At 42.1% G+C, this 27,164-nt stretch overlaps 1 protein-coding gene across 2 annotated transcripts in view; it reads left to right on the top strand.

Moving 5' to 3' along the window:
* The window catches only part of LOC110989357 (protein diaphanous homolog 2-like), a 54,759-nt gene extending 28,208 nt beyond the window's left edge, over positions 1 to 26,551 (top strand). For both annotated transcript variants that reach the window (XM_022253686.2, XM_087132989.1), the window contains exons 5-24: positions 1,311 to 1,511; positions 2,867 to 2,975; positions 5,685 to 5,804; positions 7,285 to 7,403; positions 7,867 to 7,983; positions 8,645 to 8,763; positions 9,636 to 9,700; positions 12,728 to 12,832; positions 13,000 to 13,467; positions 13,983 to 14,094; positions 14,472 to 14,576; positions 15,198 to 15,394; positions 16,187 to 16,273; positions 16,524 to 16,676; positions 17,129 to 17,258; positions 17,898 to 18,022; positions 18,703 to 18,867; positions 19,521 to 19,656; positions 21,474 to 21,584; positions 22,370 to 26,551. In XM_022253686.2, the coding sequence (XP_022109378.2) occupies positions 1,311 to 1,511; positions 2,867 to 2,975; positions 5,685 to 5,804; positions 7,285 to 7,403; positions 7,867 to 7,983; positions 8,645 to 8,763; positions 9,636 to 9,700; positions 12,728 to 12,832; positions 13,000 to 13,467; positions 13,983 to 14,094; positions 14,472 to 14,576; positions 15,198 to 15,394; positions 16,187 to 16,273; positions 16,524 to 16,676; positions 17,129 to 17,258; positions 17,898 to 18,022; positions 18,703 to 18,867; positions 19,521 to 19,656; positions 21,474 to 21,584; positions 22,370 to 22,587 (2,962 nt within the window). In that variant the 3' untranslated portion in view covers positions 22,588 to 26,551. The remainder of the gene's footprint in view (positions 1 to 1,310; positions 1,512 to 2,866; positions 2,976 to 5,684; positions 5,805 to 7,284; positions 7,404 to 7,866; positions 7,984 to 8,644; positions 8,764 to 9,635; positions 9,701 to 12,727; positions 12,833 to 12,999; positions 13,468 to 13,982; positions 14,095 to 14,471; positions 14,577 to 15,197; positions 15,395 to 16,186; positions 16,274 to 16,523; positions 16,677 to 17,128; positions 17,259 to 17,897; positions 18,023 to 18,702; positions 18,868 to 19,520; positions 19,657 to 21,473; positions 21,585 to 22,369) is intronic.
* The last annotated feature ends 613 nt before the right edge of the window (positions 26,552 to 27,164 follow it).

Raw genomic sequence — 27,164 nt, 5'->3', positions numbered from 1 at the left:
TCACAAGGCCAGTCACAAGTCCTTTCACAAGTCCAGTCACAAGTCCTTTCACAAGGCCAGTCACAAGTCCTTTCACAAGGCCAGTCACAAGTCCTTTCACAAGTCCTTTCACAAGGCCAGTCACAAGTCCTTTCACAAGGCCGGCCACAAGTCCTTTCACAAGTCCAGTCACAAGTCCTTTCACGAGGCCGGTCACAAGTCCTTTCACAAGGCCAGTCACAAGTCCTTTCACAAGGCCAGTCACAAGTCCTTTCACGAGGCCGGCCACAAGTCCTTTCACAAGTCCAGTCACAAGTCCTTTCACGAGGCCAGTCACAAGTCCTTTCACGAGGCCGGCCACAAGTCCTTTCACAAGGCCAGTCACAAGTCCTTTCACAAGGCCAGTCTTAGGCATGAGGGTGAACAATGACAAAAGAATGCTTTGTCACGGCTCATTTGAAAAGCTTGTGAGTAAGCCATTTGCGAGTTAAATTTGAATAAAATCTGGTCCACTGAGTGAACATAACAACTTGAATTCTCCATACTAAAACCACTGTTGCTATACTTCGTGATTCAGGGCAAGCTTTTGCTTAGTTACATAAGAGACCCCTTGCAAAAGCTTGCCCCGAATCATGAGGTGTAGCAAAGTGTCTTTAGCCTGGAAATTCAAATTATGTTTCTGTGCAATCAGATAACACAGTGTACCAGATTTTCTTCAAATTTAACTCACAAGTGGCTTATTGGCTTAAGACTGAATGACTTGTGATGGACTTAGAAGGACTTGCAACAGACTCGAATAAAACACTGGATAAAAATATAGCCTGTTCCGTGTTTTATTTGAATATTTTGTCATGTTTCTCAAGAGACTGAGTGATATTGCATACACTTTTGATGATTTGATAATAACTCCACTAACAGTACAGCTCTGCTGTTCGCTATTACTCCTTTGTGATTGGTCAGAGCATGGCAGGTTGTGGGGCTCATATATTATCCTGGTGTCCTTTGCAGCTTATGCACAAAGCCCATACCCTTCAACTCTTGTAATGTCATCAGGATGCAGTCAAAGGGTTGATTAGCTTTCCAGCACAGTAAAAAGGGTCTTTTCAAACATTTAAAAGAAAAATCAAATATTACTTTGTAGGTTTTGCGCATGAAAAACAAAACAAGCCAAAACCTTCCAAAGTTCTCCCCGATCAACTTTAGTTTTGTCAAATTAGCTTGCGGTTAAGTTTCGATGACGAGTTTGATGAAAAATACCGTAACAAAATCTTTATTGGTAATGGTTACATCAGTTTATTTTCTGTTAATTTTTAAAACCTCTATTTACCCAGGGAAGACCAGCGGAGCGTAGATATCAGACACGAGTGCATCAAATGTCTGAAGGCGTTTATGAACAACAAGTATGGCATCCAGATGGTGTTTTCCAAGGAGGGTGCCCTGAGCACAGTGGCAGGGACAATGGACCCCCGGCACGAGCAAATCATGGTGGACACGGTGCGACTGCTTGCCGCCGTGTGCTTGTACCCAGGCGGGTAAGTCGCGACTTCAAGTTTTCGCTGCACAACCCCCTTCCCCTAGCTGTGGGAAGTCTGGAAGGCTTGTGAATGTCCTCACTTAAGATTCTGTTTGCTGAGGAAGCAGCCCCGCCAAAACCAATCTGACTCCAAACTACTGATGTTCAATTGGTACTGTCCAAAGTTGGCCTGCTGTTTATTAGGAAAGTTGAATTTGTCGGAGTGATTCAACCTGTTTCTATAGGATTTCAGTGCAGGCTTTGCTTTCATGTGGTAGGTATGGGGGTGTCATGCAAGTTTTTTTGGGGGGATAAAGTCTCCCCGTTGACTGTTTGTTGCAGTGTGATCAGTCAGATTGAAGCAATTTTATGAATGTGTTGCCTTAAACAAAGCGGTAAATCAGAATATCTTGAAATCAAGCTGGATCAGTTTAAATAGTTTGTCGCAAGTTTTCAACTATTTCAACACTTGCGGAATTCCCCTCTTTCTGGCATTGTTTATTGTGTTTTTCATTATCCAGGAAGAAATTGATAACATTTCATTTCCTCCCACATTAACCCATTGTGTCTTGGGCGTTGACTGTTTGCTGTCAGTACCCCCTCCTCCTGCCCCTTCAACCTGAATGGTATGGTCTTTCCCTGCGTGAGGCCCATAGGCTTTGGGCAGTTTCAAAGCCCAGGGAGAGGGGGGTGATTCAGCCGTAACGATAAGCATGAGGGATTTTGTGAAAGACATAATACAAACACATACACCCTTGCCATGGGCACATCACCCCTGGGAATCTACCAAGTACCGTAATTTACCCCTTCCTCTAACCACTTTCCCCTCATGTTGTGTAAATATTAAGCACCAGTTGCCTAAAGTGCTCGCTTATGGGATTTCCTACACAATCAATCTAAGACCTTTTGAGACCTGCTACTCTGATAACACATTAGAATTTCATCCTCCTATCTGGACTTAAAGATGGTCTGTAAGGATTACTTCCGTGAATACCAGCTCAGGTAGTATTGTAATCAATGACGTGCAGTTTGTGTGTAAAGTAGCTTTTTTCAGGATCTGTGCACTGGTAGCTTTGACGGAGTTGCTGACCGAACCAGGGATGCTGGTTTTCAGGCAGAAGCCTCCTTTCTGGCTTTTTACATTTGAGATTCAAAATGTTGGACTAATATCAGGCGTCCACAAGGTGTATTAAGGCTTCTCTGGCCCTTATTTTCTGGCTTTGGACAAGAACCGGACTGATAACCCTGTTCAGCACCTAGTAGATATGCTTAGGGTTAGTGGAGCAGCAAGAGCAACTTGTCATGCTACAAGCAGCAAACTGGACTCGCCTGCTGCTCTTTAATGGCAGTATGCTTTGTCCGCTCTTTCATCAGGCACGAGAAAGTGTTGGCCGCTCTCACAGATGTGGCCGAGTTCAGGAGTCGGCCGAGATTTGCCCCCATCATTGAGGCTCTGAAGCAGGAGGAGAATCCTACACTACAGGTATGGAACCTCGTGCTGCTTCTGTCTGTCTGTGATTTTGAAGAATTGATATGCATTTGCTGTACATCTGTTTCATGGCTTCAAAAAAGTGATAGTATAAGGTCAATTTTTGATTTGTGATAATTGATTAGATGCAGCAAAGTCTGATAACTTTGAATTCTCTGGGCGTGGTGCACTATAACTGTATCACATGCATCAGGGAAAGTTCTTACATAGCTATAGTAGTCGGGAGGTACCCAGGAGCAATTTTATCACACAACCATCCCCCCTGCAGCTGGTCTTAATGGCGTAGGATCTGCCTCGCATGAAGACATAGCAGTAGTTACCAGCTAGTCTGGGGAATTCATGTTTATTTGCAAAGTGCCATGAAAAAGATCGATGCCTGGTATTCAAATTAAGTTTCAACACATGGCTAACTACTGAATGTTGATTTTCTAAGATGGAATCTTGTGAAGATGGCAGAAACATTTTTATTGATAGTTTGAGGCTGTCACAGAGGCAATTTGAGGTGTCACTCCATGCATCTATGTGCCCTGAACAGGACCAAGAGAGGGTGAAGATTGCCTAGCAAAAGAGGCCCCTTTGGTGGGAATTGGACTTTGCTGGTTTACAACTGACTACAAAATGCACATGTTGAGGTTGTGTCGCTACCAACAAAATTAATGCTCCCCACCAATGTGGCTCTTTTCAATCTATGAGGGGGTACTTCTGCTCAAGGTGGATTGCGTTTGCCAACAGATGCTTCACAATTCATGTAGTAGTTGGGTTGAAAGTCTTCTACAGTAAAATACTGAACAGCATGCTTGGTACCCTTTAATCTCAAAGTCTTTTGCTTCATTTCTTCGCTATATGTGCATTTAAATCGAGATGGACATTTCTACCTCCACCCCTCATGTGACTCACACCCACCAATCAGGGTTAGTCATCTACAGCTGTCTGGGTTGTGGGAGAGGTGCTGATAACAGATTGGAACACCTGATTGGACATTGACAGCTGCTTGGTAAACCTGTGAGATGTCTTGCACACATGAATGAATGGCTTCCGGGTTCTGGGGCTACAAACAGTGAAACATGGACATGACATCTGCCAAGGCAGATGGTTTATTTGTCCAGGATATTTTTGGTGGCATGGCTCAGCACTTTGTGGGGAAGGGGGCTTCCAATACTGTTATTTAAAGTGTCTTGAGTGGTCTGTGGTTATCATAAAAATTCTAATGTGTTTTGGTCACGTACCTCTTTTTTAATCACAATGCACCAACTTTGACTAAACCAACATAGACACCATGCAGTGCAACCTGGCACCTGCCACTGGCGCATAGTTGGACACGCACATCTACCACAGTTAAGCATGAGGCTTGGATGTTAGTAAACTATCCACGTTGAAAGGTCCCCTCTGCAGGAGAAATTGACTGTCTGTGCATGCACTGACTGACAAATGAAATGCAAAGCAATAGCCTGTCTTCAAATGGCTGTCACAGCCATGTTGGCACGTCTTTAGGACAGACAGCTAACCTGTTGATGAACCTGAAGGAAGGGACAGTAGCCTCGCCCTTCCAAAAACTGCTGATGTGTGGTGTTGTTTCGTCGGTGCGTCATAATGCAGTCACTCACTTTGGAGTGTTCAGTTACAAATGACAGTTGCCTTAACCCTAGCTGCCTATAAGGGACACTTTGGGGTCGCTTGTCAATTGAGCCGGGCCTGAAGCCTCAGAGAGATGGCTTTTTGGGATGAGAATTTACAGTGTCTTCGGGAGCTGCGGGTGGAGTGCGTCCAGGTTGTTTATTGCAATTGGGTTGAGTACCACGCCTCCATAAATGTGGTGAGGATGGAGAGTTAATTGATTTATATAAAGCTGCCACATGTTAGATATTGAAATTCAGTGGCTGCTGTCCTATCTTGGGAAACAATGGCGTTTTGAGAGTTTTTGACTGTCAGTCAGTCTACAGACAGAGCTATTCAATAGGGCCGTTTCACAATAGTGCGCCACCAAGAGTTTGCAAAGCGTTTGCCAATCACAATGTGCGAAATTTGTCGACTCGGTGCGCATTTGGAAAGGGTCGACAAATTTGGCGCGTTATGATTGGCCAACGCGTTGCAAACTCTTGGTGGCGCACTCTTGTGAGTCGCGCGTATTTAATTCTCTTAGCTGTTTGATTTCTGCCGTAACTACCCAGCTGATCCACAGCCGAGTATGTATGTAATTGGTTTGGGCGACTCAGTCGCACTGTATGTGCTTTACCATCGAGGATGGGGATGCAGAGGGAGCAAAAGACTTTTTCCTGTCCGTGGTAGACAGCCCTCTGTTCTTATCAGTCCTCTTTGCCTGTGTTTAGTCCGGTGGAGAGGGTTATGGTGCATCCATGGTATTCCGTGGCTATTCAGCAACAGCAGCGCGCATGCAATAGTCTGTCCTATTAGTGCAGCCATATGCCGACTCATGCATGGGTGCTGTGTTCTTGAAGGAACTTGCCATTTGAAAAAACCTAACCGGCTCGTTGCAGTGCCTTGTCCTGTGTGAGTTTTTCGGAAGCGTTACTCTGTGTGTGTGGTTTCAATGAGTATTAAAAATGCCAATGTTTCAATTAGTGTCATTTTTGAATGCTACATAATGTAGAGAGATGAAACACTTTGGCTTCTTGTTTGGTTTCGTTTTGTTTGGTTCAACCTCTTATCCAGATGCTAATATTTCTCCCCTCCATTTATTTGCAGGCGGTGTGCATGCAGTTAGTGAATGCAGTCATTATCACGCCACATGAACCCGAAGAGCTTGACTTCAGGTTACACCTACGCAATGAATTCCTCAGGACTGGGATGCTGGATCTCTTGCCCGTAAGTTGTTGTAATTTGTGTGGGAATCTTTTGTGTGGCTGAAGTTAGATCACAGATTGCAAATCACAGGTGCAATGTAATCATTTATCTGAGTGTTGTTGAAACTGTACCGCACAGGATTTGAGCTCAACATCATAAAACAAGCATATGTGATGCAGGTGTTTGAGAAACTAGAACGAAAGGATGGCAACTGTAAATTCCAAATGAATTAGCAAAGCACAAGAAACTTGTATTGAATCTCAGACCTGTTGTGTGTGTGGACTGCTGTGTCCAAGTTACTAAGCTATCTGGGAAGAAACAGTTGCACTGAGTTTAAAAGTCAAAACCTCTTACATGATTTTGACTGAAAAAGTAGTATTTAGGTTGAAACAATATCAAGTGAGTTGACAGTAGTTATTTTTAGGCTGGCATGTTCATTGGCAGCTGCATTGTGCTAAATATGCAGCGTGACGGCATTTCCGTCTTAACCAGTATAAACGGTTAATAGTCCTGTCGGGAACACTTGTTGGGCAACACCCAACAGTATCATCACCTCTTCAGGTAAGCCCTATGAGACAAGTGAAAACAGAAGTCGACTCTCCCCTCTGTTCAAATCCCATTTTCCCACTTGTCCCTATGTCTGGAGTTTGATAATTCTGCAAGCATAAGAACCAGCTGGAATGCATCATCCATGAGTCATTCAGAAAATTTGATGTTGTTTTGTTTAGATAGCTTGTAAATAAATTCATTTAGCATGTGCCACAACAGATTTTGTCTGATGTTTGATTACTTGTATTTCTTTGACACCTAGACTTTTCATGACTTCATGACGTGGAAGCATTTTAAGTTGACTTTGCTGCAAAGGAGAGAATAATTCCTTTTGTGATATAGATTTTGTTGGAATTTAAGAAACTCCTAAACAACTGTCACATTTAATTAATCAGCTTTCTCACAATAAAGTGTATTTCCTGGGGAAAAAATGTAAATAGTTTAACGTATTAAGGAAAGAGATTTTTCATACTGTTGCCGTTAACCCCTTCGCGCTGGGAGACGGTAAGAGCCGCCGTAGAAATTGAGATCCTCAGCCCGCTTTTCAACTATTATTCTCGGCCCACACTCGAGCGAACACGGTGAAAGAAGGCAGACCCTGGCTCTTGTATATATGGTGATTGGCCTTTGTGTGTAGCCCAGAAATGAAAAGACCGAATTTGCATCATAATCACCAGCTTCGCAATTGTCCCCACTTTGAAAAGAGGCAACGGGAATGTGGAAGCGTGAGTAGAGCTGCATGCCACCGAACAATGAGTCTTTTCACTGTGTAATTCAGAGCGTGCAGAGCACGCAGGGCCACAAACCGAGAATTTGTATTTTGGCAGGTTGCCTTCTTGGCCAAGTGAGGCTGGAATTCTTTGAGTCGGCTCTTGGAAAAAAATTCCCGTCGTCAGGGGGTTAAGTAAGCCGCACATTCTAAATAAAGTTTTTGCCTTTTTCACTCTGATAGGAGTTACGAGATAATAAGAGCAATGAGCTGGAAACCCAGGTCACAGTTTTCGATGAGCACAAAGAGGACGACTATGAAGAGTTTTGCCATCGCTTTGAAGGGCTCAAAGTTGAAATAGAATATCCTTTGAAATGTGTTGTTTTCATGAGTTGGAAATGGAAAAGTCGCATTGAATGTTGAAAAAATTGGACCTGTTTCTGGCACTGAGAGTAGTTTTTGTGTTGCTGCAAAGTTGGTTCATGTGATAAGAAGTGCAGGTTCTCTCTGTTGCACCTCAACCTAGCTAAATGATTCCTCTAGTTGGGTCTTTATGACTGTATTTCATTACTTTGGCTGCTTTCCGAGAACTATTCAACATTTTTAATTGTGACAGCTCCCTGTTTGCTATTTGGATGTAGAGATCAGCGGTTACTGCAATCCCCACTCTTGTTGTTTAATGTTACAAAAAAGTGAATAGTACATTGCCCTGTGTTTGGCCTCAAAGGTAATTTCTTTGTTTCTGAGTGGTGTACATACCATGGTCTGTGTGTTCAGTAAGGTACAGAGAATGTTCAAGTCTGTTTTTCTTTAACTGCGACTTACCGATGAGGAGTCAGCATACCAGCTGCTCCATCAGGTCATCGCCGACACGCCGGCCGAGCCGTTCTTCCTGTCAATTCTCCAGCACTTGCTCATGATCAGAGAAGATGGTGCTATGAGGTAAAGTCGCTGTTAGTTTTCATCCAGAAACTTTCATCACTTGAACTTTTTGATCAATAGCTAAGGCTGCATCCGATTCTCTGGTCTAGAGCTAGGTCTAGGTCTTCGCTCCCTTAGAAATGCGTGGAGACGCGTAGACCTAGCCGTAGCTCCGGAAGCCCATTTCGGACACGGCCTAAGACTCGTGTTATCCTTGTAGTCTCCCTACTCTCCTATGACTTTGTTCAATTTACGATTTCTCACCAATTTTTTTTAATAAATGTGATAGTACTTTCTTCACCTTTTCGCGTATATATCACTCTTCTCGCATTTTCTCTTTTGACTTACCACTTAAACCGTTTTGTGGTATTTACTTAAGCTGCATGTGTACTCTCAGTGAAACTTTTGCACAAGAAAAGATTAAAGTGCAGTGCAATGTGCCCATTCCATTACCAAGAACAAGCTATATCCCAAATTGAACATACACACGCTGCTATTAGTGTAGGAATAAATGTTACATGTACCCAGAGGAACAGATTGAAATGGTTCCGTTTATTGTGTAATAACAAAGTACCAGCATATATGTATCATTCATTATACCTGTCCGTTTGGAACTTGAATGAGGAGACTGTACCAGTGTGAAATCAGTATTTGCTGAAAGATCTTGTATTTTCTGATATAGGCCACAGTACTACAAATTAATAGAAGAATGCGTCTCTCAGATTGTGCTGCACAGATCGGGTATGGATCCAGACTTCAGGTATACACGGAAATTTGAAATTGACGTGGACCTTCTCACAGGTGAGCATGTGCGGTAAATTGGGTACTGGTTATTATTTATGGCAAGAGCACCTTCCATTTATGTGAGTTGATCAAGGACATGTGAAGTCTTGAATCTTCAGTTTCCTTGTTCGTTGATTTGTTTGTAGATAGTTCCTGCTGTCAGAATTAGAATCCATTACCGTGGTGATGCCGCACCTGTGTTCAGGTGTTAGGTATGCACAAAATGCTTGTTCCATCAATAGGGTGTTGTAGCTTGCAAAAAAGTTGCATTTAAAGCAGTGTTGTAGTCAGGTGCTTTCTACATACCAAGTATTTCTGTCAAATATTGAACTAGTTAGGTGTGAACAAAGCTGGAGAACATGGACGTTGGATGGAAAATGGATACAGGTTAAATTACAAATTAAATGTAAGACTTTTGTTATCACAGTTTTGTAAAATTAAATTTTGAAGCCGAGTACTTTCCAGGTACTTTTGCCTTCAAAAATTCAAGTTGACAAAACTGTATAAGTCTGAAGCAGTCCATTTATTTTGTGATTTTACCGAGCAGTAGCTACCTGTAGCAGCTCTTGGAGTCTTCTGCGATTGTAAAGTGGTTTTTATGATTGGATGGGCATAAAATATAACATCCCTCCACTGGATGCCGACACATTAGCCAGATGATTCCCAGACAACTTTTGATCAAATAGGTGTGATCATATTAGTGTGAGATTTTGGTTTGTGGGTCTCACCATTTTTAAGCATAATTTACAAAGGTAAGTAAATCAAAATTGCTTGGACATGCTCAAAGTTAAGTAGTCATGGAACATTTACTGACAAGTTAGAATAGATGAAAGGTTCAAAATCAGTGTGTTTTGACGCTAATTGTTGAAGACACTTTTTTTGTTTCACAGAGGGATTCAAAGAGAAAGCGTACTGTGAAACCCTGGAGATGAAGGCAGGCAAGTTAGAGAAAGAGGTGAGTGTGCTTTTCTTACCTGTTTGTGTGGGGCTTGTGCTAATTTATCTGGACATGTGATAAGTAGTCTGACCAATCTAGTGAGAACAGTGGAACAGGTCAACTCGGCCAGAGGTTGAGCCCAGGAGGCATGGCCGGTGTAGCAACCAAATGCCGACCAGCTGGGGAATTCTGTCACACCCACAGATTCAATTGTGTTCATTTCCTTAGACAACGACCAACGGAATTCTTCAGGCATTTTGTTCCCCTTGCATTTACTGCCCCTGGTGGCCCCATGTAGAACGTGCGCCTATTTCACCACTTCCTGTGCTGAAGGATCTCAAAAACAAAAGTCTCTCAAGAGGATAAGTTCCATTTTTTGTTAGTAATGGACCGGTATAGTCCGTGGAGACTTATGAATCTGTGCAGTGCCAATGTCATCTTGTTTTGCAGAGCTTCCGAGTTTTCTGTCCTCTCTCCCAAATTTGCTGTGAGTCACTAGTCTTATAGTTGTGATTATACTATTGTGACCATCAATTCAATGTAAGTCTCAGCCACAAGGGTACCTGCTGGCAAAATGTGTCCCTCACCGTTAGGAGGTCTGACATGGATTGGTTTTAATGTGCCAGTGAGTATGTGTAGGCCCTGTATTCCACATCTATGTCCTCATGAGAACTTGGCCAATGAGAGCACGAGGGGAGGGGGAAGGGAATTGTCATGGTTGATTTGACCAAGGAGGTATTATAACTGAAAGGTAGTTGTTATTTGTCCTCGTTCTGTGAGGTCATTTCTCCAGTCTGACGTCTTTTGAAAATAGAGTTGCTTGGTTGGCTGTTGTAGTCGTGGGTCTTCCTTCATCCCAACGGGACCTCTTGTCTTGACCACAGTCGTTTCCTGTGGAGACAACTCATCAAGTCTGGAGAAGTTGTTGTGGCTGAGGAAGTTTTTACTCAGTGCCAACTTGTTTGTCTGGAGACTTCAGGTTCACATCAGACCAAGACGTTATTTGCAGTCAGGAAGTAGGCCAAACAAAATTAGGCCAAGTTGACTCACCCTTCAGCCAGAGGAATTTACTTCCCTAGAATTTCACCTGCACAGTTTGAGGCTCTGACTAAACTTGGAAAAAGAGTTTTTTTATTAATTTTCCTGCAAGTATGCATTTCAAATTTGAAGACTACATTTAGATTAGCACTCTTGTGAACACCAGATTTCAAAATTCAAATTCCTGTTGGGAAAAGATTATTTAATTTGTATGAAGTGAATGCATAAAGTGTTGAGGCCAAACAAAGATATAGCCAGTTACCCGACCCAACGTAGAAAATCATGCGGAACCTATATCTGTTTATTGGACAAATCAATAAAATATAAAAACTTCTGGTGCCTTGCCCTAAACCTCATTTTGTGTACATTATCCTGTACATTGTATTGTTTTAATTATTTTTTTTTTGGCATGAGATGGACGGCTCTTGTGTTTGTATTTCAATAATCAGCTGCTTTACTACTCAATTACAGTGCTGATATGTAATATTGACGCGCACATGTACAGTATTCATCTTACACTGACTTACATGTACATGTAATACCTGTTACAAATATGCGTGACGCCCGCCCAAAAATTACAGATCATCATCCGACCCTAATTTTTGGGGCTATAAAAATTTAGATTAAAAAAAAATTTTTACCCAACCAACCATCCTGATTTATTTTTTAGTGTAACAGGAAACACAACTAAGTTTTTGTTTGACCTAAAGCAGATCGGAAGACATTTTTGAAAAATGCCTCAAGTACAATTTGCTGTAGTCAAATTGCAAAATCCTGTGGAATTAAAATGAAATAATTGCTGACCTGTTGCTACTACCCTGTATGAGAGATTTTCCTTTCCTCAAATGAAAATGTACCCTATACGTATTGCATTATGAAAGTTTTTGTCCTCAATTTTAAAACTGACATCATCGGTCCTTTTGCATTGGTAAATTGTCTCCACTAGTCCATTAATTGTGTCAAGTCCCCTGGAAATGGTCTAGTGCCTAAGGCTGTCAGTAAGTGCTCAACATGATCACTTAATTCTATAGTTCCTGTCTGTGAGAACAAACAGCACATCCTTCGGAGATAAGCTGAATTCAGTCCCTATGGAGAAGGTCTAAACTCTAATGCTTTTAATCTGCTCTTTCCTTTCCCATTGTCGATTTAGTTCACAGATATGTTGAACATTTGATGTGGTTTCAGACCAAATGGCGTCTTCGGTGTAAATTTCCAGCTACAATCCTGGCCAAATCTTGTTGGCCCCCACCCCCCCCGGCCCCTCTCAATGTTGGGTCTCACTGCGCGGTCTGCGCTCCAGCTCCAGATGACAACATTGACCGGGGGAGGGGGGACATGCAAAGGGTATGGGTGTTAACACGTGTCCCAACAGGTTTGTCCAGGACTGTAAGTTGGGGTTTGTAGACTAGTACAGAAATTTTCCTTTTTTTCTACTTCTGAGTACCAACTAGATCACTGATAGGTGATAAAAACATGCACTTTTTAAATTTCTTCTCAGTAAAATGTTTCCATTCTGTGTAATTTTGTTTAATCAAGCCCTGGAGGTACCCACTCCACAATGGCAAAATGTACAGTATTTCCCCAGCTCACTTAATAAGGTTACCTGGGTCTGTTGAACCTGTTGTGTTGAGTTATCACATTTACAGAAATGTAAGAGCACAAGAAGGACTGTTTCCCACTCTGAGCCCACAATTTCTGACCGTAGATCTTATACAGTGTTTGTTCACAGTCACTGTAAGACTGGATAGATGTCCTGTGTACTGTTTGCGTAACTTTTCTATGCATAAAGCAGTTCACTTATACTGTTCCTGACTGAGAAGAATATGTACTTTATGTGTAGATCACATTGGTATAAAAAAGTTAGGAATGCACATGTAGACATTTTCAGAGCTCAAATGTCATTTATTTTTTGCCAGCTACATGAATCTTTGAAGTTACTGGTATGTAAGGTTTTATTCATTGAAAGTTCTGTCGAGTTTTGACCCTCACATTTCATTCTTTTTCCAGCTGGAACAAGAGTTGACAGCACGGCAGGAATCAGACGCAAAGTTGTCTCAGGCCCATAAAAAAAATGAAGAATATGAGAAGAAGATAGCAGAACTTGAAGCACAGGTATGCAATGACATCTGGTTGTTAGATTTAAAGCAGACGTAGCAGTTCTCCGGAATATCGGAAGAAAAATTACTTTGCTTGGTTAAATTAGTGAAATTGTTGCATATCCTGTAAAGTTTTAAGCACGTCTACTTTAAACTACTTTTAAATCACTCCTTTTTCTCCAGATTGCATCAGGTGTCCTTGTCCCTTCATCAGTACCAGCTCCACCTGGAGGTGCAGTACCAGCACCTCCCCCACTCCCAGGGGGTGCAGGAGTGCCAGCACCACCGCCACCCCCAGGTATTGGGGGTGGACCGCCCCCTCCCCCACCACCCCCTGGTATAGGTGGTGGCCCACCCCCGCCACCACCACCCCCTGGTATAGGTGGCGGCCCGCCCCCGCCACCACCACCCCCTGGCATGGGTGGTGCCCCACCCCCTCCGCCACTCCCTGGTATGGGTGGAGGTGCACCCCCTCCCCCACCACCCCCCGGTATGGGAGTTCCCGGTGCACCCCCTCCTCCCGGTGGGGTGCCCATGATAGGAGGGAGGGGCCCCTTCACACCCTCGCCGGTAGCAGAGCTTCCCCACGGAATGAGAGCCAAGAAGAAGTACGATCTGCAGACGCCGCTGAAGAGAGCCAACTGGAATAAGGTGGATAAACAATGCAGTGCCGTGCCAATCGGTATCCATTAGCAGTCAAAGAAGAATTCATGAACAGGAGAAAATCATGATCCTTGATTTGGCTGCGACACAGTTGTAACTTTGTTGGTTTCGGACCTATAATTTCTGTTCCCTTCATGTTCGTGTATGTGATCCACCAAAACAAGTTCAAAATTGCCAGAGGTGTACTTGAGTTACAGGGCCTTAAATACTGTACAATGCCGATGGATAGAATCAATCAACTTTTGTCAACTTTTACCCACAATTTTGCCTAATTTTTTTCTTTACCAAAATAAAAAGTCGAGTTAGCTCTGTCTGAGAATGATAAAAATGAGCCAAAAACATCTTTCAATCTCAACTTGTTGGATCTGGTAACAAATGCATGTATACACACTCCTTGTCTGTCCCAGGTAAAATTGAGTAAATGCATAGATTCCACTGATTACCATCCGGTACAGACTCAATGGGTATTTGACACTTGTGAGTATTGGGGATAAATTTTACAGATTCAACCACGGGTACTTAACAAGGACTCATTCTGGGTCAAGGTAGATGAGGAGAAGATTGAAGATGACTCCATCTTGACGGAACTGGCAAACGTCTTTGCTTCCAAACCAGGTACGGAATAAAGAGACATTCTTGCTTTCACTGGTATGAGCAAGTCTGGTATTTCATGAAGGCCAAGCCATTTGAAAACAAAGCTCCTGACAGCTTGACCATGTTCAGTGCATGTGAGTCGGTGTACGGCCGCGTTGATAGGGCCGACCTTGCACATGTGCATATTGATGTCCTCAAATATCCTGCAGGGCTCTGGACTTCGTACATATGGTCCTAGAATACCAAACCAGCTCTGAGTTGAGTTGAAATTCTGGTCAGTTTTGGTTTTACCCTCTTCATCTTCAAATGTGTCTCCTTACATCTTTAACCTTTCTTCTAACTGCCAGGTGCAATATTTCACCTTGCTCATAAATGTTGATTTTTCGTGCGGCCTGCAGCTGCCAAAAAGCTTGGTGAAGACACTGGTGATGGCCAAAAGGCGGCATCAAAGAAGAAGGTCAAAGCCTTCAAGGTGCTGGACGCCAAGACAGGACAAAACCTGGGTAAATAAAACAGATGTTGTTCAGGAGATAGAGATATTAGGAAGAAGAAAAACCATCGTGTCTTGAAGTCTGCTGCAGCCAGATTTGCTCGAGTTGATGTTGATTAAACTTGCCTATTCGCAGCAGGACTATTTGATCTGTGTTTGCTTTTGCAGTAAATACGAAATTGCTGTCTGAGGATGAAAGTGTGCCCATGTAGCAGTACTGACGTCTGAACCACACAACTCTATTTTTCTTTACCGTTGTTTGGTTACCCATAAAAATGTAAACTTCGTGGTCCAGGAGCCAAAATAAGTCTCAGTGTGATATACAAAAAAATCCAGCAAAGGGGATAAAAATAACTAGAATCTGTTACGAATGATTCAATCCTTTTGTCTTCCATCTTAAGGATTAAATCTGAATTCATTGAGAGGTACAGCATTCATGTTGCATTGTGGTACAATTGAACAGGGCAGAGTTTATGTGACCTAAGATTTCAGTAACTTAATTCAGTTGAGGGAAGCACGTTCTGGTGCCCGTCTAAACGTGGTGCTTCTTGTGGTTTTTGGTAGGACTCAGTTGAATTATTTCAGCAGCTGTCCCTCATCCGTGCTCCTGATGATATTTGATTTTCATTTGCAGCTATCCTGCTGGGTTCCCTGAGGGTTCCCCACCAGGACATGAAACGTTGGATCCTGGAAATTGACGAGGATCATCTCAATGAGGGCATGATTCAGTCTCTGCTCAAAAACCTGCCAGAACCAGAGGAGATCAACAGCGTCTATCAACTTAAAGACCAATTTGAAGACATGGCCGAAGCTGAACAATTCTGTGTCACTGTGAGTAGTGGTTGTGTGAAGGGTTTGGATTGCAAAGGCTTTGAAAGATGTAGGAACCCTGACCTAATGGAATGGGAACTGACAAAATGCTCAGAGCTTCGGCAATTTCTTCATTGCCTCTCTGCTCATCGCAGGAACAAGAGGTGGTGTGCTTTGACACAGCAGTGACATCCCTTTATTCGGTGACTCACTGTGTGCAGACGTGGCATATATAGTGTGGACTTCTGCTCAAAAAGTCCACATTATGTAGGGTATGGTGGCATTGTGTGGATTTGCACACATCCACACGGTGTTTTCCCCTCTCTGAAAAACAGTTTCAGAGGCATTTTGGGGTCAAGGTTATCCGTGGCAAAATGAAGAGGAACAGTCCAGGAAATCATCATCAAAAATCCAGCTCGAAGGAGTTATCCTAATTGAAGAAAAAGGAGCATTTTCCTCAAGTTTCCTTAACCACAGGAGAACAAAGGAATGTCCACACTTTGTATGTAAAACAGGTGTATGTGTGTACACTGAGGTTTTTGTACGCTTTGCACAGGTAGCACTAGGCAAGCATGACCAATGTCTGTTGGAATATACGGTCATCATATGTACGCCTTGTGCCAAAATGAAAACATTCCCCACAAACCTTTTCCTTCTTTGCTGATGGGGGGCACTTCTATCCGCTACCCAAAGCAGACAGTACTGCATGCAATACATATCAAGTGTGTGTAAATGTTGTCAATAACACATAGTAATGTGTGTTATGTACTAGGCAGGGTTACAAACGAGACGGTTTCTCATTGTCTTCTGTAGATTGGAGGAATCAAGCGTCTGATACCCCGACTACAGTCCATCAGTTTCAAGATGAGGTTCCAGGAGTCCATCCAGGATATCAAACCTGTAAGTCAGGGTCCATTGAAATTTCTCAGCTAAAACTGGCTGCCATACATGTACCCGTTGAGTGGATTCGTCTTGTTGCATGTTATTCATTGCCTCCCATTGTCAAAGTAGCTCAGTTTCCAACCTCATAAAAACAGCTTTACTCTAAAGAGGCCTGGTTCTATTACCCATGTGAAACATTCTCCAACGGACACCCTGTTAGCCAGTAAACTGTTAACATATGGTCCTGTCGTGCTGTGTTGCTTCTCAGGTGGTCGTCATGGGGACCAAGGCTTGCGAGGAGGTCCGAGACAGTAAGAAGTTCAAGAAGTTGCTGGAGATCCTCTTGCTGTTTGGCAACTACATGAACACGGGATCCAGGAATGCCCAGTCCCTCGGATTTGACCTCAACTACTTAACTAAAGTGAGCCACTCTGGTCTTAATAGAGAAACAGTGTTCCCTGCTGCGGAACTTGATAAAGTGAAAAAAAAAAAAGACTCTCCCAAAACTATCCAGAAAACAAACAAAAAGTCTGTTCTGAGCCAATGTGGCTCCTCAGCTGGTGTTTATCTCTAATTCTCTTGGCATGAAGTGACCGAGACTATTTCTGTTTCCCCCCAGATGGGATGTCAGACCTTTGCTGGTTGTTTTCCATCTAATGTCGGTATCCATTTCTACTCCCATGTGGAGAGAGGCAAGGAAGGGTGCAGGGGAACAATCGTCTTGTGAAATGAAACAAAATCTCCCCCAAATCCAGCCACGATTATCTTTGCCTTCCCCTTGGCCCAAAATTAAAAATAGAATAGCATCGGTTCAAATCATTTCAATCCATCTACACTATGTAACATGCTCTGCTCCTCTGTCATGTATTTCAGCTCCGGAACACCAAGTCGGTTGACAACAAAATCACCTTCCTGAATTTCTTGGTGGAGGTCGTGGAGTCCAAACACCCTGATGTGGCTGACTTCATGGAGGAGATCAGCCATGCGGAGAAGGCTGCCAGAGGTAGGGAGTTCTTTTCAGTTGGTCTTGTAGGACAAAAAGAGCAGCAAAGGGGAATACTTGGGATGTTACTGATGCGCTGTAATGCTCTGACCATTTAACGCGGTATGAGCAAAGGAATCGTTTGTGATGTCTAATGGAGTTGTGAAGGTATTGTACAAGACGGTGTTGCCATCTCACATAAGTCAGTTTAGGAATCACAGTGGTTTTCTTACATTGATGGCTCTTGGAAACTGTTGATGCATAACATCCTTGGCTTTGCCTCAGGGGTCGCACGTCTGTTATGTAGAAATGGCCATTTAGTGACATCACTGCAGTTCACCATTGTTAAATGAAACATGTTGCCTATGACAAGTCAGACATGCAACTTTTCCTTGGATCAGCTGATTTCCTTGTTTTTCACTTCACACTCATGCCATTGAAAATTGACAACACTGTACATAGTCTTGTAAGATTGGAATTTCTTCGTATTTTGTCACAGTCCAAGTTGCATGCCTGGACAAGTGGCTGTCGTAAAAGTCTTCTCAGAGGGAACAATGCATGCTCGTGAAAGGTAGAACCAGCGTTTCCCAGTAGGTCATTCTGAGCAGTTTGAGTTTTCACAGGTAATGGCTGGAGTTGTCAAAATCATTTTACTCGCAGTATCTGTGGACACAATCAGCGGCAACCTACGCAATATGGAGAAGCAGATTAAGCAGCTGGAGTCGGACATCAAGTCCTTTGTGCCAAGCAAAGAGGGCAACGACAGGTTCAAGGAAGTCATGGGAATATCCTTTCCTGAGACCAGCGGACACTTCTTGTGTGCTCCATGTGGGGAAATTAAGATAAGGTCGTGTCCAATTTACTTCCTGGGGCTTGAAATGACACACTTTCCTATGGAAGATGTTGGCCAGCGGATTCACGCATTTTCCATAGACATGTGTAATTTTCAGCCTTAGCTGAGTCATTTGGACCTGACTATACTTTGTCATCTGTTCAGGAAACGAGAAATGCAAAGTAAGATTGATTTGGGGTTTGTTATAAGTTAAAATCTGTAAACTTCAAGTTGTTGAACTAAAATAGCAGCTAGTTAGTGAATTATTTTTCACCATCTGAAAGCTGAACCGTTTTTTGCATGAGCATCAAGTTTTTGCATTCCTGAGTACTTTCCAAAATTTCCCTTGTACTGCTCTGAATGAAAAGTCAAAGAACATGTTGCAGTCCGGGCGGACATTGCAAACTTTTTTTTTAATCTTGCAAAGTATGCTCCACAGAGTGAAAGGATGAAGGGGCCAATTTCTTGAGAACTCAGCTGGGAACATGCTGCTCCTTGTTACAGAGCAAGAGAAATTTAGTTGGCTGCATCAAATCAAAAGTACACATTGTCATTGTTTTGTAATAATTTCTTGGTGTATGTTACTGTTTTGTGTTTGTATTTGTGGTCCTTAACTCCTTGTCGTGTGTGTACGAGTTTTTGAGTTCAGCGATAGAACAGTACGAAACCCTCCAGAGCATGTTCACCAACATGATGGATCTCTACAAGCACCTGGGCGAGTTCTACTGCTTTGACCTCTCCAAGAAGCCCTTTGAGGAGTTCTTTGGTGATCTCAAGGTCTTCACGGATGAGTACAAGGTGTGTTTGATGCTATGAGGTTTTAATGATTTTCTGAAACTGACATATGTAACTCAGTCTTGCAACTGGAAGTCAGAGAAAAACACAAGAAACTTCATATTTCTCAAAATATTGTAAAGTGTTTTCCAATTTGTAGTGGCCAGTAGCATAGAAAAAGGGGAATGAAGAGTATAGCAGATTGGAAGAGGATCGAGATTTAGCAAAATTGGTATAAACTCATAGAAACGACCAAAAATTGTTGGGAGCTGATTTCACATTGTAGCTCAGAACAGCAATGTACTAAGCCCAGAAAAAGATTGCTTTGCAAGTACCGGATACCAGTCAAGATGCTATGTGATACTCATTGCTTTCTGATTGTTTGTTTGCATAGTTTTGCTTCACACCTGATTCTGCTGAGCAAGCGTTTTGCTCAGAGCACCACAAGATTGGTACCAGTGGTGATGGGTTGTATACAGAAATATATGGATTCAGTTGAAGAGCAAAGGTTCCCATCCATCCCAGTTAGAATATTATAAATGAATGGTATTTAGAAGGATAGATGGATGTGTGCATACAGTGTCAATGTCAAGTCTGTCTCAGCAATGAGTTTGACCTACTTTTTTGGGGCCGTGCCAACCATCCAACCGTCATCTTTTTTGTTGTCATGGTAACAGCTCTCATCCAAAGAGAACAAGAAGAGGCGAGAGGCGGAGGAGAAGGCGAGGAAAGCGCAGGAGGCCAAGCAGAAGAAGGAGGAAGAGAAACTGGCCAAGAAGAAGAGGAAGGACCAGCTGGCAGGAATGAAGCTGGGTTAGTCAGTAATGAATAGCCAGCAAAGTCTGGGGTCTTGCTTCTAGTCAGGAGTAGGGCTGTGCTGATTAGAGCGTCGTTATTATTCGATCGATTATTTCATTTTCAAAATTAAGTATTTCAGAGGTGAAAAGAAATGAAATGAAATGAAAAAGGAAAAAATTCAATTACAAAAATGCATTTTGAAAACTTATTTCAAGGTGTTACAACTACGCACAAAATGAGTTGAATGCACATGCCCAACTAATAATTTTCTGGATTTTTTTTCCAGCCTGACGTGTACTCTATACAGTATACCCAGTGTTTGTCCCTTAAGGCTTGTGGAAAAAAACACAAGTATAGTCGGGTGGAACTTGAACGCATGACTTCCTGCTGACTAGTGCAGACGTCTTAACCACTCGACTACATAGCTTGCCAGTGTCAGGTGGCTAGTTGAGTCAGATGTAGCAGCGGGTACTGCGAGCGACTATTTCTAAGGATGGAAATAGCTCTGGTTGAGTGGTTAAGACGTCTGCACTAGTAAGCAGGAAGTCATGGGTTCGAGTGCCACCCGAGTACACTTTTGGTTTTTTTCACACCAGCCTTTAGGGGCAAACTCTGAGTGTATAGTTTTATGATACACGTCGGGCAGGGCCCCCCCAAAAAATCCAAAATTAATGAACATCTCCCTGGTGCAAATCCATCCTTGGGGATAATAATTTTCTCTTCTATTTTGTTTACTTGGTAAAGACATGCATTTTTGTTTTTTGTGGGAGTTAGATACAACCAAATATTTGAATATTCCATGATGGAAAGCTGATTATTGTTTTGTTTGCACACCTCAGAACAAGAAATTTTTTGATAACATGATTTTGTCTGTACAGTCGTCTCTCGGTAATACAAGCTCACCTGTTCTGACCAAAGTGTGTACATTCTTATGAGGAAAAAAAATTTTAATACGAGCTTGGGTAACATGAGATTTAGGACAAGACAAGTGCTTTTCCTGTCCGGTCGATAGTAGATATATTGTTGTCTCTCTATCTAGCATGAGCATTGTGAAAACAACTCGTCAATCAACAAACCTATTCAATACAGTTGCTGTTGTACACGGTGCGGCAATAATACTTGCTAATCCACGACTGTGATTTTGGACATTGTAGATTCCCGAATAATCAAAGGGTTTTCTTTGTGGGCACTTTCATGCTGCCTATTAACACAACGGACAGTGGGTGTTTGTAATTCCCAGGCCACCAGCGCGAGCGAATGAGCGATACAATACTGCTGCATGCTAATCTGGCCCCTATTGAAAAGACGCCAGCAGAGGTGATGTGCCAGTTTTCGATACAGAAGAAAATTACGTAACACCACACAATCTGGGCTCTTTTTAAAAGGTAGCAGGTCTGACTGAAACACTTGGGCATCAATAAATGTTGTCTGTCAGATTAGAGTAGCCACCAGATAGTCATTCGTGTGGGTGTAAACATCCAGTAAAGGAAGTTATTAATTTTTGAAGAATTTTGAGAACGGAAAATCTTGCAAATCCCGCTCGGTATTCGTCATGCAACTTCAAATCTAACCCGGTAGCATATCGTTAAAAATGGTACTTGAGAGAGGGTCTTCCTTTTGCCTGTAGGGTCTCAGAGGCCGTGTCTGAAACAGGTTTCCAGAGCTACGGTTACTACATGTATGTCTCTTGTCACTGTGTGTACATTTGCAACGGGCATGACCTAGACCTAGTTCCAAACTCAAGATTTAGACTCGGGCTTATACAATTTTTAGCCAGTGCTGCTAGTAAATGTTACTCATCTGTGTTATCGTTTGCTTTGTTGTGTACACAGATGACGACCAGGCCGGTGTTATGGATAATCTGCTAGAGGCACTGCAGAGCGGTACAGCCTTCACCAGGGGAGACAAAGGAGGCAGGAAGAGAACGCCAAGAGCTGCTGGAGGTGAGTCTACTCATTCTAAATGCTTAGTTGTTGACTGTGGCTTGGGGAATATTGCAGGAAAGAGGTGAATAGTTGGAGTTTGGGGAAATTATGTTTGAATTTCCTCTATCTGCTGCAAGCAGAACAAAAGAGGGTGTGGTTTTTCAGTACTCACCGCATAGGCGCACATTTATAATGACATCAATTGCGCATTTGACGCAGAGCATGCTGAGTACGCATGACAGATTTATTCCTTAAAGGATGGTCTTTGCGTACATGCAGAACACATGCAAGAACCCGCATCGAAAACTTACGACCACCTGTCTTTCTTTTGCTGCTTGGGGGGTGTACTTCAGTTGGGAGCGGATATATCCTGTTCGTAGATGACAGACTGTCATATCCTACATGCATGTGCTTTATACTTTACTAATGCCGTTAGGCTAGTATGCCAACCCTGTACTTCTTCCAATTCCAGTGATTTGAAATGCCATTCTATGTAATTGTGCATGATTCAAGTTACTATGACTTGGCATGTAAGAACCAGAATGTTTGGGGAATTTGTGTTAAATGGATAAATGGTCTTTGTTTCTTGTACTAGTGTATGCATCCCTCAAGAAGAGAGGCATATTGGGATTTCTGGGACCACTCCGCTATGTCTTAACCCTTGACCCAAACAGGTCTCAATCCTTTACTCGTTGGAGGATTTGGGGCCTTTAGAATTCAGTGCGTCTTATGCAGTGTGTGGGCAATTACATGTAAGTGTACTTTTCTTTCAAACTTTGTCACTGTTTTGTTTGCGTTTCCAGCCGAGAGGAGGAAACAACTGGAGAGGACGCGGTCGCGGGTGGGCCTGCTGCAGACCCCGGTGATTACCTCAGACATGGCGGTGGACGACGATGCGGACGCGCCCAAGATGCAGCAGCATGCTGTGAGCAACAACAGGACTCGACAGAGGAGACAGGTCAACGCCTGGGGCGAGGGCAGGGAAGGGGAGGACTTGATGGAGCAACTGAAGAACTTATAGTGACTGGCAGCTTCTGAGCAAGAAAAGATTATCAGAATGACCTCTTCCTGTAATGGTCTCATTGCCTCTCAATGAATGATTCACGTGGGTGCTTCACGGATGCCAAAGCATTTTGCTGTCATCGCATCGTCTCCATATCTGGACAGAGTTTGTGCTTCTTACTGTCTCCAGGGGAGTAGATTTGTGAAAAGTGAACCTTGGCTATTACTTGGTTTTCAACTCAGCCAACAGGCCAAATCTCATGCGTCTGTATGGACTAAATCAGAGCGTCAGTCATCAGTGTCAGTTTTATTCTAATGCTAGCGTGGGATGTAGATACACAGAGTAAGTACGGATGTTTTGTATTGTGCCTTGGATTCCAACAAGTGTGGAAATAAAAACAGCTTTCCTGTGATGCTGACAGGACACCAGTGACAAAATCGGTTACAGACAGACACGTGATTAGTTTGCTGAGGCGAACCAAGGGCACAGTGTTGTAAACAAACTAAGTGGTGAAAGGTGAATCCCATTTGACAAAGTTTTTACAGAATTTCATCACCTTTCACGGATTTCCTTTTTTTTACTATGGACTTTGACAAATTACCGAGGGCACAATTTCGCGGAGATTCTTCAGCGGCTCATGTGACAAAATAGGATTGGACTGCTTGGACCCTTAGCTGTATATACTGTATATATCGCTCTTTACTAAAAACACAGCTGTCTGTTGTCAGCATGAAGCAATCTAACATTCTTGGGACTGTTATTACACTTGTTCTCCTTGCTTTGCGATAGTTAGAGATTGCACTGCGTCCCTGGCGATGACAAAGTGTGTGTCGTAATTTGTATTTCCTTACACCATTTTTGACTAAGCAAAAAAATTTCCACCATGAAATGGTTTCTCCTGGGCAACAGAGGTGGGGTCTTTCATTCTTGAGGACAAAATGTACTACCGTAAGCAGATGTAGTTTGTTATATTCAAGACTATTTCCAGTTATATTTTGATTACTCTAATATCATGTATATTTTTTCCTTAATATTTTAATGTGGATCCAAAGCTTTAGTTATATTGAATTGCTATTTTTTTTCTTGCAGAATTTCTTTTCACAATAAATGCTGAATTCATTCCAAAACAGACAGCCTAGATCTAGATGACATGACCCAAAAATGTCATGAAAGTGTGTTTAAATAGTAATGTTATAATTCGTGACTCTGCAGCCAGTGTGGTTACAGTGGTAACTGCAACTTATTTTTTGGTACATAACAGTTCGGTAAAAACATGCCCCTGTTCTCAATTATTAACTTTGCAACTAATAGATTATGTAACAGGAAACATTCATCTCTATCTCCCACCCCAAGAGTAAGAAGGAATAAACATCTGAAGAAAAGTCACAAAAATACCCAAATTTCATGTCAAAAATATGGTGTTATCCAATATCTATGGCCTCTTTCCCACACCTGTTTAGCTCATCTAGGGGGCTATGTAGGGCTGTTGTTCATAAATATATCCATGTCTCAGTTTTGATAGCTTGTCTATGTATACAAGCTAAATGCTGCATGTGGCACCAGGGTCTTTGCCTAGGACAATGGCAGATTATGTACCTTACATCACATGGGTCAGTGCAGGAGCCCTGTTGGCAAAGGGTACCTGCAAGAACTTATGAAATGTATTGAAACTGGCAAGTGTTTCATGAATCAAATCAGTTTTCAAGCCTTGCTGGTTTCTGTCTTTGAAGGCGAAAGACCTTCAGCTGTGCTGCATTTTCTGTACAACCATGCAACTAGATTCGACCAATGACCCTCCTGAGGATAGCGTCCCCCCTCCTCACAAGGTTTCTTTATATTTATTAGACATTATTATGCTGAAACAGCACATTTCTGACTTGGAGCAAATACACAAACTAGATGAATGTTTTGAGATACATCAAATCAGAGTGGATTTTTTTACGCAAGCCACTTCTTTACAAGACGTGGTTATGTTTCTTTGGATTATTATTCACCGGTCCTAGAGTTTTGGGGGGTCCTGTTTTGTTTTTCATGAGCCATGAAGTAAGATTAGGGGAAAGTTACCCTCTATTCATAAAGAACTCTGAACTGTTGTGTACCAAAATAAGGATATTTAAACACTTTCTTCAGATTTATTTGGTGTCAACAGTGGTTGACTTGGGACATGTGTATTTGGTGTCAACAGTGGTTGACTTGGGACATGTGTAAACATGCTGAAATCAAAAAAGACCACAAAAACAAATAAAAAATGTTTATTTTGTAGATTATAATAACAGATAGTAACATATTTTTGTCTTGTAAAGAAAGTTGTAGATGGTTCTTAATCATACATGCTGATAAATGTACACTGTACCTATTGTAGATATTTTCTATAATCACTCTATTATTTCAAGAACTATTGGAACCGCTGTTGCCTTTGCAAGACAAAAGTACATGTACAATAGTCAGAAAAACAAGACACTGTGCACGCATGTATGCCAACTGATTTATGACATACTCTTGTCTTTGCAAATAAAAATAATTAAGTCACTTTAATACAAAAAAGCTGAGTGCGAGCATAGGAAAAACCCTAAACAAGTGACGTTAATCGGCACATGCTTTTGCATACACTGCCTGTCTTAGACAGATTGTTTCTTGATTGATGTGTGTGCTAAAATTCAATTGCAAAATTCTTCTGAGTGTATTGGGCTTTTATTTTCACTGTGGAGTGGCTGTGTTACAAAAACATATGACCACTGTACCATCTAGTGAAAAAGTCCAATTCCATTTTAATCTTTATCCCCAAAACATTTTTGTTGAATTGAAATAGAGCTTAGTTTCCAGACGAACTATTTTTACCAGGGAGGAATTTGTCAGATTGTGAAAAAATGTGTGCAACTCAATCCAGTGAGCTGAGTTGGAAATTGCCAAACCTGGTTTGAGTTTCAAGCCATTAAGCACGTAGTGTTTTGCAGGAAATCAAGGGGACTTTCAAATATTTGCCTATAATGATTACTTTTGGGGTATCAAAAAACCTTTTTTGTTGACCTGGGGGAAGAATGCAAAGTGAAATGTACTCTGATCAAAATCAAAAGTTGATGGATCAGTCTCATGGAATTCGGCTAAATATTACCCTGACATCTTCAATTTGGGAAGACATCTGTTTGAGACATGGCGCCGGCCCTGCCGGCGTGGCTTGATCAAATTGGTTACGGATAAGGCGCACAAGCCCAGAGGAATATGGGCAACGGATGTGTCTGTCTCAGGCCCTGTATCTGCTAATGTGCCCCATGTTGGGAATTGGCCAGTCCAGGGGAGTGATGCCGTCCGATCAGGAAACACAATCCCTGAGCATTTACTGGAAAAACTGTATTTAGATTCTTTGCTGAGCCCTAGTGCATCAACTAATGGTGAGATTTCAGTCTCCACTTGGTGTAATGGACTGTGTAATGGTGTCAGCACAGTAGTACTGAGTTTCTAATTAATACATTTATCTAATGCTAATGAGATAATTTGTTTCAAAAGACCAGTAGTAGCAATTCATTTTGGGCATGGCTCGTCACTGTACAGAGACACACCAGTAACCGAGAGTAGGGATCAGTTTTCTGTGCAGAAAAGGTACTTGCTTCAAAATAGTGGACAAGTTTACTCACTGCTTTAAAATAGGATTTTGTTTGATTTTGTTTTGACTTACAACTTTTGTATGGGATATGTTGGTTTGAATAACTCGATTGTCATTCTTGGACATGACGTAAAAAAGCAGGGTAGTTGTTTGATAGAACACTAGAGCTTATCCATTTTGTACATGCAAATGTAATGTATAAGATACGAAAGAACTCTTGTACTCAAATTTTTTTTTCGTTTTTATGATATCACTTCCTCTTTCTTCATTTGTATTATGTGCATGTACATCATTTGGGCATTCCGCTTTTGTACAAAAACTCTGACAACAGAGTGTTGACTCCTTTCACCAGCAAGTTGAATTAAAATGACATTGATCTGACACCAGTCTCTACATTTGCAAAGTGGTCTGTCAAATTTGAATTACTCTTAAATGTTAGTCTGTATTGATCAATTCATCTCTTTTTCCATTCCTTAATACGTTCCCTCTTTGTAACATTGGGGATTGGGGGCAAACAAAAATATTCCACTTTTTTTCAGGTCAGTATGTCCGGATTATGCCAAGCAATGGTACAAACACTGCAGCAAATGTGTTGAAATTGGATGCACTGTATTTCTGAGACAAACCCATGTCTCCAACAAATTGCCCAGTGAATTCTGGATGTGTTTGATGTATGGTTTGATTGTGCAACATTCATCAGTAACTTTGTTTTTGCATTTTCTCTACCTGTGAAAACTCAAATCTAATGACAAAATTACGTCAGAGATATGGTAATTGAGATTGCCACATTAAACGAGGAATGTTGGCTTAGATATCATGTGCATGTGTCCTCGTGTCTTGCACTTTAAATCTGCTAATTCTGCTAATCATGGACTAGACTGGCATAAATTGAAGGAGAAAATGTTGAACACCTTGCCCTCTATTTTCATTCTGTCATACCACAAGACTACACAGAAAGTGAAAGAAACGACAGTAAGTACCTGTGCTTTGAAAA

Source organism: Acanthaster planci, linkage group LG02 (genome assembly GCF_054643075.1).
Source record: "Acanthaster planci isolate LZ-2023a linkage group LG02, COTS_SCS, whole genome shotgun sequence".
NCBI classification, from domain to species: Eukaryota; Metazoa; Echinodermata; class Asteroidea; order Valvatida; family Acanthasteridae; genus Acanthaster; species Acanthaster planci.
This window is presented reverse-complemented; position numbering and strand designations above follow the sequence as displayed.